The 12834-nt window shown below is 39.1% G+C and overlaps 1 protein-coding gene across 1 annotated transcript in view; it reads left to right on the forward strand.

The window, feature by feature from the left end:
- Window positions 1-10461: 10461 nt before the first annotated feature.
- LOC139687087 (uncharacterized) overlaps window positions 10462-12834 on the forward strand; it is a 50263-nt gene continuing 47890 nt past the window's right edge. The window contains exon 1 of the mRNA XM_071584195.1: window positions 10462-10631. Coding sequence (XP_071440296.1) covers window positions 10462-10631 — 170 coding nt within the window. The remainder of the gene's footprint in view (window positions 10632-12834) is intronic.

Genomic DNA, 12834 nt, shown 5'->3' on the forward strand with positions numbered 1-12834 from the left:
GATCTTAACGGTAAGAACATTTTCGGGAAGAAACATACGATAATGAGCATTACTAGAGTACGCCGGGATAGGTATTTGAAATATGCTACGAAATTAATTCGGAAATGTTTTATAATACCCACGATATCCTTAATAATTTTGAAATAACATCTCCATATCGGGAGAATAATCATCAATGAAGCGATATCTTTTATATCTATACTATTGTCTACGCCGATATGGGTTTGGAACAATAATATCGAATGTTTCACACGTTTTTGCTTCAGATATTGAAAATTTCTTGTCTTACGGCTGCGTAAACCAAACAAGGAAGTCCCTCAAAAGATTGAGAAAACTTTTTCCAAGAAGATTTTGCATGTTTAAACAAAGAATAAAAGAAGGTCGAATTTCGAAAGCGCACATCTCTATCGCCTTGGCGACGATAATAATAACAATAATAATAAGTCATTCATTATGACAAAATGGCACAACCATATGAAATGTCGGTAATATAAATAATACTTAAAAATAAACATAAGTTCATAAATGTGATGAAGATTGTCACAAATGAGTTCATCTTATGAGTATAGCGGCGTGGGCAAGCAACCAGGTATAATAGTCTTTACGATAAATACGCAAACTGATTCAATCTGTCAGCCCTATCGCGAACTATAATATAGCGACGCTATTTGCCTTTTAAGACCCAATGAGCCGACTGTGATTGGCGGATCGTCTAGCTGTGCGTTTGGTCTGCTATATATGTTTCTATGTATGTCCTTGTTTTTACTGTTTGTAGTCTGAATATGGAAATTGAATCGAAATCACGGAGCGACGAATCAACATCATGTTTTCTGATGAGGTCCCGTGGTAATAGTTATCATTAGAAATTACTGAAATGTACCGACAGCTGTTTAGGCTGTTGATATTGCTCTGACGAAGATAAATTCCGTTTTCTGAGAGGAATAAGTGTTTTAATGATGGCCCAGACAAGATGCCAAGACGGACGATGCAAATCCGGGATAACCTGTGCTGGCATTGGCAACATAGATCCTGTGAGGTCCGTTTTCCTTACTGATCGTCGAGAAACAGTCGAAATGATAACTGATAGCAGATAAAGCAAGAAACGACGAGATAATTAAAAATCCTTGCTGCCTGAAAGGACTTCCAAGGGTGCTTTATTAAACTGTGAATGGATATAAGAAGAAGGCAAAGCCTACTACGAATATGGAGAATACTTTGAAGAAAGAATGACAACATAATTAACGACGTGGTCTCTAAATTTAAAGAAAAATTAAACTGTTGTAGACTCATTCCACGTATTAATTGCACATACCTCGTATACACACCCACATGGTGCGTCATATATCAACACACACATACACTCTTTATCACGCTTTCTTAATATAATTAATATTTTATTTTTGGAATATCATGTAATGGTGTTACGCCTTCGTAGGAGAATGTGTAACCGGATCACATTATTGAGAGAATCTGTAACGTTATCACATATTTATTATTTTTAATTGGGAGAATCTGTAGCGTGATCATATATTTATTATTTTCTAGGGAGAATATGTAACGTGATCTAAATGATTTTTATTTTCCGAATAAATTGATTATTTTGTAAATGTAATGAGTTTTTGGACGCCTTTCAAAGCGAATATGTTCCATTAAATTTCACAATTACATCAAGCTTTCCGTTTAAACATAAACAAGGTTTTAATATTAAAAATAGTTAGGTTTATAATTTCTTTCCCTAAAGTGCGTATAGTGTATTGCTGATTTCAGAAGATCTTAGGTTAAATAAACGTTTACATGATTGCAGATCGCAATGGAATTGATTAGATAACAGTGAACTCAGTTTTATCACTGAATATACTCGTGCTATGACGATACGAACGAGATAACACGTCGCTAAACTTGTACTCATGGAGGTCATTGCACGGACGACCAAGAGAGCAAATTCTAAGACGTCAGATCGGGATTAAAAAGAATAAGACCCTCTGTCAGCAACAACGACATCGCGACGATTCCCCAACCCCGCTTAAGTTCCCAAATTGTCACTACTATTCAGTCAGGTCATCAAAATAAACTCGCACAAAGACCCTTAAGGGCAAAATTAAGCTAGAATGTACCCTTATCTGGTAATCCACCTACCAGGCAGCCTAATTCGAGCCGTTGCTAAAGTCAAAGATGGCAAAAGTAATACCCTGTCAAATAATTACGAGAACCGATACCATAAAATCTTTATTTTGAATCATTAAGTTTTAAGGATTCTTATGGTTTTATCGTGTCGTTTCTTGCTTTATTTTGTCTTCCAAATCTTGTGCCCAAGTGATACAAAGTTCCCTCATCATCTAATTTTAAACCATAATTAATGGGAATACGTCGCAAAGCGGGCAAAGATCTATAAGAATAAGGAGGATGATCAAGGATTAATGGTGATTGAATATTATAATGGCGATCAATCAATGATCTGAATTTGTTACAGTTGCATTGTCATGGCGATGAATCCATCAATTATGTTCGGTTAAAATAATAGTGTTTACTGTTTATTTTCCTTTAAATTCAGTTAACTATTCAGCCATTATCATTCGTATAAAATTTATTATAATGAAGATCGGTAAGGAAGGACAAGGGACCATTGCACACACGATCAATGTTGTATCAATGTCAAACACAGGAGTTGGATCTTAGAAGGTGGTCTAGACCTTGCAGCATTAAACGTGGCGTCTTTTCGGCCATCTTTAAGACACTCAATCCACTTGAATATGGATGTATTCTACTTCAAAGCATTATCACGATTACCTAAGGTCTAAAATACGCGAGTGGTTGAGTGAATGCGATTAACGGGAGTGCTTTTACTTCTTAACACATCCTATTCTATCGAGATGTCGTAAATTTCTTATAATTTTATTATTTATTATGACTTTTAAGTGTGTGATTCAGGTATACGAGGGTCACTGTTTCTGAAACGCACCCAAGTGACCTCGTGTTTGTGTTCCCTGTCCCACCCCTTTTACTTGTAACTTGGTTTTCTCCCACCTCCTTTTCCGCTTTTTAGCCAATCAAGTTTGTGGTCTCGGCTATCCCGTGTGAATGGCTTAAATACCTTAGGTACGTTCATTTTATATTTACAGAGCGTTATCACTGTACAAACAGCTGCCAGGATATTTCAGTAGTAATTTCTTGATAACTTTTACCACCGCACTTAACCATAGATACTTGATATGTTGATTCGTTGCTACGTGATTTCGTTTTCAATTTCCATTTATTCAACGACGAACAACATAAAAACAAAGGACAACAGACTAACTAAATTATAACTGGCACAACCATACGCACAGCCCGACGATCCGCCAGAAGCACAAAGACGACTCATTATTGGGTCTCAGGAGGCAACTAGCACCGCCCTAGTGGGCAGGGCTATTTTCCACGTCATGGCCGCCAGATGGCACTAGTTCTCGCATTTATTGCAAAGACCACGTAATGCAATTTTTCTTTTGTTTTTTTTCAAGACTACTTTGATACCATTTTGGTCCAAAAACCTCCATCCAAGATACGTATTAAACTGTTCCACCTTTTCTTGTGATTGCCCTCCTATTTTAATGTTTAGCTTAGCCTTTTTCTTTCCAGAAAATCGCATAACCTCTGTTTTATTAATATTGTGTCTTATCCCATATCTATTGCACTGCATTTCAAATTCACTCAGCAATGCTTGCAACCCCTTGGCTGACTGACCAACTAAAGCTTGGTCATTCTATCAAACGTAATTGATTTTAAATTAATTCCCCGCCCACTTTCATTCCTACCTCCAGTTCTTCCCATGCCTCTTTAATTATTTCCTCTGCGTACAGGTAGAACAGCAACGGTGATAATGGGATACACCCCATGCCTTACACCTCTTCCTAACACTGCCCAACCGGACTCCCCGTTCCCCAATCGCACCCGAGCAGTTTGAGAAATGTACAGGTTGCGAAGATTAGCCTCCTTTCCCTCCAATCTATTCCTATTTTCTGCAATATACTCATTAGTTTTTCCCAATTCACTCTATCAAACGCTTTTTCGAAATCTATGAAACAGGCAAATACCTCCTGGTTGTGTTCTATATTTCTCTCTCGATTAATAATCTCATTACTGCAATGGCATCACGTGCGTACCTCTCCCCTTCCTAAACCCAAACTGATCATCCCCTAAGTAATGACTTGCCCTACTCTCTCTCTATCCTTTTGTTTATGATCCTGAGAACAACTTTAGCTGCGTGGGATATCAAACTTATTGTCCTGTAGTCCTCACATGATGTAGCCTTTACCTTTTTAATGGGAATAGGAACTAAAACTGATCTCACAAAGTCTTCCGGCCAGATTCCTTCCTTATAAATACTACGGATCAGCCCATATAGCCTCTCCCTCCCACATTTTCCTAAGCATTTTAAAAGTTCCGCTGAAATGTTATCCACCCCCACTGCCTTATTTAGTTTCATCCCCCTTAATGCCCTTTCGTCTTCCGGCCAGATTTCTTCCTCATAGATACTACGAATGAGTCCATACAGACTCTTCCTCAAACACTTTCGTTAAACAGAAAAAAAAGTATACCTATAATGGGAAGAGTCCACCTTAGCCGTAAATGTTCGCCCACGTTTAAATTCCTTCATCCAAAATCTAACTGTGGTCATAGATGGCAAAGTGACAACAACCAACAACATCCAACTTTGCTTTCATCTCCTCGCTATTTCTTCCCATCCAATAACAAAACAAAAAGAGAATTACCAAACGATACTGCTCTCGTTTTCCATCTTAGCATAAAATCACGAAAACACGTCGTACACTCGAATGGCTGCCATAATCCAAACTAACCTATATTAAATCAATCTGAAATTTGTTGTTTCACCATCGTTTGATAGATGGCAGCACACGATGAAAACATAAACTTCCCTCAGGAAAACGCCCTTTGTTGTCAAACACGGGTACTTATTGACCACACTCGTATGAAGAGTGTTTGGTATCATTAAATACAGGCATAAATGTGACATAATATCATTAATGTTCATCTTTACATTCAATGTGTGTATAAAAAGTATTTGGAATGGATTTTAAGTAATGGAAGAACGAAGAGATTAGCGTTTAGATGATGGAATTTTTGAAAACTAATAACTTTTTTCAGGAATTACGAGCCTCTATGACAAATGCCATTCAATAATCTCATCTTGGGTATTATTTTTATGTGAGAAATGTATCAGATACCGTCAGTCAACTCTATTCCCACAAAATGATTGAAAAAGTTAAATTGCTCGTCTTCAGTAGTAGTGGTATTTAGGGGTAAGGCGACCGGTAACTGAGGTCATTTGCACCATTGGGGTTGGACAGATGAAGGGTGGAGAGAAACCCGGTGTCGGCATTAGCATAATTCCTCAACGAAAAGGCGCCAAGGAGTCCGTAGTTTAACGTCCCATTCCCATAACGGCCCACAGACAAAGTGCCCCCACACAAAACACATCAACCAGGGATCGGGATACCGTAGAAAAAAATTCGATCCAACTGAGATTTGAATCCAGGCCATCTGGGTGGGAAACATTACGATAGCCACGGCAAATCTTGTTCCCTGAGGTATGTTGAGGTGGCATGTTACTTCCACATTCCCAGACCAGGAGTGCTTCTGAAGGTCATTTATGTATGTAGTATTATAACACGTCTCCATACTACATCTGCTTCTCAAAATACCACTCTGGATTACTGAGAAGACCTCAAACTTTCGGATTATGTTATGGTGGAATGTTACTTCCACATGCCAAGACCAGGAGTGCTTTTGGAGGTCATTTATGTATGTAGTATTATAACACGTCTCTATACTTCCGCTTCGCGAAATACCACGCTGGATGAATGTAACAACCTTCTTTCTACTCATGCATGTTGAGGTGGAATGTTACTTCCCCATGCCAAGACCAGGAGTGCTTCTGGAGGTCATTTATGTATGTAGTATTATAACACGTCTCCATACTTCAGCTTCTCAACATACCACGCTGGATGAATGTAACAACCTACTTTCTACTCATGCATTTGAGGTGGAATGTTACTTCCTCGCGCCGAGACCAGGAGTGCTTCTGAAGGTCATTTATGTTTTTAGTATTATAACATGTCTCCATACTACATCTGCTTCTCAGAATACTACACTGGATGAATGTAGCGACCTAAAACTTTCGAGTTATGTTGGCGTGGAATGTTACTTCTACATGCCAAGACCAAGAGTGCTTCTGAAGGTCATTCATGATTGTAGTACTCCAATAAGTCTTTATAGTACTTCCGCTTCTCAAAATACTCTACTGGATGAATGTAACAACCCCAAACCTGCGGATTATGTTGAGGTTGCATGTTACTTCCACATGCCAAGACCAGGAGTGCTTTTTAAGGTCATTTATGATTGTAGTACTAGAACACGCCTCCATACTTCCGCTTCTCAAAATACCACGCTGGATGAATGTAACAAACTACTTTCTACTCATGCATTTGCGGTGGAATATTACTGCCACATGCCAAGACCAGGAGTGCTTCTTGAGGTCATTTATGTTTTTAGTTTAAAACACGTCTCCATACTACATCCGCTTCTCAAAATACTACACTGAATGAATGAATAGACCTCAAACTTTCGGATTATGTTATGGTGACATGTTACTTCCACATGCCAGGACCAGGAGTGCTTCTGAAGCTCATTAATGTTTGTAGTACTGGAACACGTCTCCATAAACATCTGCCTCTCAAAATACTACACTGATTGAATGAATCCACCACAAACCTGCGGATTATGATATGAGATGGCATGTTACTTCCACATGCCAAGACCAGGAGTGCTTCCGAAGGTCATTTATGATTGTGGTACTGGAACACGTCTCCATACTTCCGCTTCTCGAAATACCACGCTTGATTAATGTAACAACCTTCTCTCCAATGTTGAGGTGGAATGTTACTTCCACATGCCAGTGGAAGGACATTTTGTTCGTTACACAGTAAACAGCCTTTAAATGACGACTGAATCTCAGTTTTGAGTCACTTTTTAATAGTCATAATGTTTAAACTCGCAAATGTTGACATATATAGCACACAACACTAGAACACATCTCCACACTTCATCTGCTTCTCAAAATACCACACTGGATTACTTAAACGACCCTAAACCTGGACATGCGTGTTGAGGGGGAATGTTACTTCCACATGCCACTTGGAGTACTTCTGGAGGTCATTTGGTTTGTGGTGTACAAGGATGTGTGGATTAGTTTTCAACCTACCACAATGGCAGTCTGGAACAGTGTCTTTTTCGCTTAACATTATAATTGATTGATTTTCAGTCCACTGTTCTGATTATTGTCTGTCTGAGTATGTCACTACAAGACTAAAAGAATACGCTTCAGAAATAGAGACGTTTCTTAATGAATTCCAAGGGTTTTTGAAAATGTAGTTGACCTTCCGTGGGTCAAACCACCTTCCTCGGAATTCCCTTTTAAGTGGAAGGATGGGAGGAAATACTTGTAGAATGGAGAGAAGTATAGAGAACGCCAGTGAAGGAAATTGATTCAATTTTAACTCTAAATATTGCTTTGAAACAAGAGTACTCTTGTGGCTTGTAGAGATTCTATTATTAATTGGACTTTTTACGTTGTCCACAGACACAGCTGAGGCCACGGCAGGCCTGCCTTGGTCGAGATGGGAAATATTTCAGCCAGAGAATCGCCAATTGAGCAGCCAAAGGTATTTATTCACATACGATCCATGTAATATTCACCCTGTACCTTTGTGTGTTTATACTGTACAATGGCGTATCTTGATAGTTGAATAAGTTCAAGTGAATTGTATTTGTGTATATACTCTGAAGCATGTCTATTTATGTATTTATGTATAATTATATATACACACGCACACACAAACACACATATACAGGAACGCACCCAAAAGTGGTAGGACTGATTTTCTCTGGCGTGAACGGAGCGGTGGAGGGGGGTCTGCCTGGCAGGGTAAGGTGAAGGGGGCTCTAAGCAACAGACCAACACAAACTTCAGTCGCCTGCGGGCTGCCGTTGAGTGAGGACACCGTTTTTAGTTAAGCAAGTTTTTTGTCCGAGTCGAAAAACAAAATGAATCTGAATTTAGAGCGACGTTATTCCGTGAAGTTTTGTGCGAAACTCAGGAAGACGGCAACTGAGACCTTCGATATGATCAACCAGGCTTATGGGGACACTGCCCTAAGCTGTTCCACACTATTTGAGTGGCACAAGTTGTTTAAAGAGGGTAGGGAGCTCGTTGAAGACGACCATCGCTCCGGACGGCCGTCGACGGCAAGAACCGACACGAATGTGGACAGAGTGAGGACACTGCTGAACACACACGGACGCTTCACCAGTGAAGAAATTGCAGACCAGTTGGGTCTGTCTGCATCCAACGTCCAACGCATTATTTCACAGGATTTGGCCTTGCACAAGGTGTGTGCGCCAAGATGGTGCCGAAAATCGTGCCATGGTGAGCTCATCGTCAGACAACTCCTGGCCAAACGCGGCGTTGCCACGTTGCCGCACCCGCCCTATTCTCCCGATCTGGCACCACCGGACTTATTATTCTTCCCCCTGATGAAAAGACAGCTCAAGGGACGACGTTTTGACTCGATAAAGGCCGTTCAAGAGGCTTCGACGAGGGTCTTCAACGGCATCCCCATAGAAAATTTCCAGCGGGCGTACGGGGAATGGGAGCAACGTTATACTAAGTGTGTAGCAGCTCAAGGAGCATACTTTGAAGATTATGAAGTCGATGTAAGTATATCTTCAATGAAATTCTTGTAAAAAAAATCAGTCCTAACAATTTTAGGTGCGACCCTGTATATACATATAGATTCTGAAGACGACGACCGGGCCTCTGAAACATCAAAACAACATATTTGAGTGCGCTTTGTTGTGTCCTTATGGTTTAAAAATTTATATCTGTGTTTATATACACATATATGTATGTATTCTCTTGGCTGAAAGAATTGGGGCGCTTGGCAACATATTAAACCCACGGATCTCAGGGTAAATTGACTATCCTCGATAGCTCAAGTGGTTAAGAGCATCCGCCCGGCAAGTGGAAAGATCCGGTGTTCGAGTCCCGGTTGAGGAAATATTTTTACTCTTGTGATCCGTTCGAATCCGCCTTCCCCACCTCTATTGTGTTCGTCTTTATATGTGTTCCTATCCCTTTTCCTTATATCTGTTTCTGTATATATGAGTATTTGTTCGCCGTACGGTGGGATTTCGTGTTTGAATGTATATATATATATATATATATATATATATATATATATATATATATATATATATATATATATATATATATATATATATATAACACTTTTTTGAATGTCTCACAGACGTGAATAATAATGAATATGGAATTAGCACTAGTAGAAATAAACTAAAAAAACACATAAAAATAGAACCTTGCCTTGAGAAAGGTGGTGTAGATCACCAATAATTCAATACCAAATGAGTCTCTTTTTTGAGTGTTTCTATGTTCTTGTCTACTAGTGCTGATTGCACAGCAATCAACCCGAAGGTCGGTTTGGAATGGCTGATGGTAGAGATCACCCAGTACTAAGCCCTATACAGTGTGTGAAAATTCACACATCAGGGTAATAAGGGGGACGAGTTCCTTTCCCTGTGCCGGTTATGGTTTCCCAGGAAGATCTGGTACCCAAAAAATCACTTTAGCTTGGGTGGAGCTGCAGGTGTCCAGAGTCCCTTACCCGGGAATCAAACCCGGGACCCTCTGGTCAGCAGTCCAATGCTCTACCCACGTGACTACTGCAACCTACAATATATATATATATATATATATGTATATATATATGTATATATATATATATATATGTATATATATGTATATGTATATGTATATATATATATATATATATATATATATATATATATATATATATACACATACATACTTATATATATATATGTATATATATATATATATATATATAATATATATACTTATATATATATATATATATATATATATATATATATATATATATATATATATATATATATATATATATATACACATACATACTTATATATATATATGTATATATATATATATATATATATATATATAATATATATATACTTATATATATATATATATATATATATATATATATATATATATATATATATATATATATATATATATATGTATATATATAAGTATATATCATCAAATTCTTTCCTTTATCTCAATACCAATGTCAATTTTATAGGTGGTTTGCGTTAGATACAGGGTAACCATAAAAATCAAATATTTCTTCAAGCAGTCACATCCCTTTTGGGAATCAAACCTTTTAATAATAAATATGATAATGTTGACATGAATGACAAATAACACAGCCACTGCATTTCTTTCATTTGTCAAAGGATGAGAGGATCGTAATAGCTGGAAGAGGCTCACCAAACGATGAAATGGATGCACGTGAGGAGAGTATAAGCATGTTGGCAGCAAGGCATGAAGACACGGAAATATCAGCGGACACCCTGCTGCTAACTTCCTGGGGTGACTCAGAAGGACATGTTTCCATACCTGCTCCAGAGATGTCAATACTTGAACCAATCACGTACCCCATGGTTGAAATGTAAGTTCGTAATTTACAAAGTCCCCTTCATTCAAATTATGTTTGATGAAACATTAAAATAAATTGTTTGTTTGACTCATGTTACAACAACACGCAAGCCAGGACACAACAAGCAAGAATGCGAGGCTCCACCACCACATGAACATGACCCACAAAACACTCTTCCTTCCCCGAGGAGACTGTGAAATGCAGGGACACAACAATCATGAATGCAAAACTCCACCACCACATGAACATGACCCACAAAACACTCTACCCTCCCCGAGGATACTGTTAAAGGCAGGGAATGCGACCCAACATTCCAAAATGCTCTGTTTACTAACGGCTTATTTTAAGACCTAGAGTAATCATCTGGAAATGTTCTGAATCAAAGGAATGCATTTTGATTTGAAAACAGAGCATTACATGACCAAGTACTAATCATGATGAAAGTAATAATATTTTTATTGTCCACTGACCATTACAGATTATTTAGGTATAGGAGTCATCAAACATTAACAAAAGTCAATTAAAAATATATCTCTACACTTATATATGCTACTCTTTACAATAAATATGTGAACTGAGGCAATGAAAACTTTCTTTGGCTAAATTTAGAGTCTGCATCAATGATTTTTTTGTCCCCTATTCTTCAAAGTACTCTCTTTCATTCGTACTAGGCTATGCTTTCTTATATATTCACCCTCAGCGTCTAAAGAATAATTAGTACTACTTAAATGCATGCTGTTCCACTAACCTCATGTGTTTTGTTATCTTAACCCATTCTTTCCGAGTGACCTCATTAGTGTTCTGTTCATCTGTTTTTAAGTCTCCCTTTCAATCCCTCATCCCTCTCCGCAGGGGGTGAAATTCCTGCTACCTACAATGTTGGGTCGCATTCCCTGCCTTTCTCAGTCTCCTTAAAGGCGGAGAGCATTTCTTGTTGAATGTTCATATGGTGGTGGAGTGTCGTATTCTTGCTTGTTGTGTCCTGGCTTGCATTTTGTTGGAATGACTTCATTAGTGTTCTTTTCATCTGTTTGTAAGTCTCCCTTTCAATCCCTCATCCCTCTCCGCAGGGGGTGAAATTCCTGCTACCTACAATGTTGGGTCGCATTCCCTGCCTTTCTCAGTCTCCTTAAAGGCGGAGAGCATTTCTTGTTGAATGTTCATATGGTGGTGGAGTGTCGTATTCTTGCTTGTTGTGTCCTTGCTTGCATTTTGTTGGAATGACTTCATTAGTGTTCTTTTCATCTGTTTGTAAGTCTCCCTTTCAATCCCTCATCCCTCTCCGCAGGGGGTGAAATTCCTGCTACCTACAATGTTGGGTCGCATTCCCTGCCTTTCTCAGTCTCCTTAAAGGCGGAGAGCATTTCTTGTTGAATGTTCATATGGTGGTGGAGTGTCGTATTCTTGCTTGTTGTGTCCTGGCTTGCATTTTGTTGGAATGACCTCATTAGTGTTCTTTTCATCTGTTTGTAAGTCTCCCTTTCAATCCCTCATCCCTCTCCGCAGGGGGTGAAATTCCTGCTACCTACAATGTTGGGTCGCATTCCCTGCCTTTCTCAGTCTCCTTAAAGGCGGAGAGCATTTCTTGTTGAATGTTCATATGGTGGTGGAGTGTCGTATTCTTGCTTGTTGTGTCCTGGCTTGCATTTTGTTGGAATGACCTCATTAGTGTTCTTTTCATCTGTTTGTAAGTCTCCCTTTCAATCCCTCATCCCTCTCCGCAGGGGGTGAAATTCCTGCTACCTACAATGTTGGGTCGCATTCCCTGCCTTTCTCAGTCTCCTTAAAGGCGGAGAGCATTTCTTGTTGAATGTTCATATGGTGGTGGAGTGTCGTATTCTTGCTTGTTGTGTCCTGGCTTGCATTTTGTTGGAATGACCTCATTAGTGTTCTTTTCATCTGTTTGTAAGTCTCCCTTTCAATCCCTCATCCCTCTCCGCAGGGGGTGAAATTCCTGCTACCTGCAACATTGGGTCGCATTCCCTGCCTTTCACAGTCTCCTCGGGGAGGGTAGAGTGTTTTGTGGTGCATGTTCATGTGGTGGTGGAGTCTCGCATTCTTGCTTGTTGTGTCCTGGCTTGTGTGTTGTAGGATGCCTTTCGTGCTGCATCCTGGGGTGCAGTTGTCAGTTGGTTTGTGGTATATGTGTTTGCATGAGTGTTGGATGAATAGTTTTTTGAATGCCTGTTTGCACTGCTGTGGGTGTAATTTTCCA

Source organism: Hetaerina americana, unplaced genomic scaffold (assembly GCF_022747635.1).
Source record: "Hetaerina americana unplaced genomic scaffold, ioHetAmer1.1.p SCAF_161, whole genome shotgun sequence".
Taxonomy (NCBI): Eukaryota; Metazoa; Arthropoda; class Insecta; order Odonata; family Calopterygidae; genus Hetaerina; species Hetaerina americana.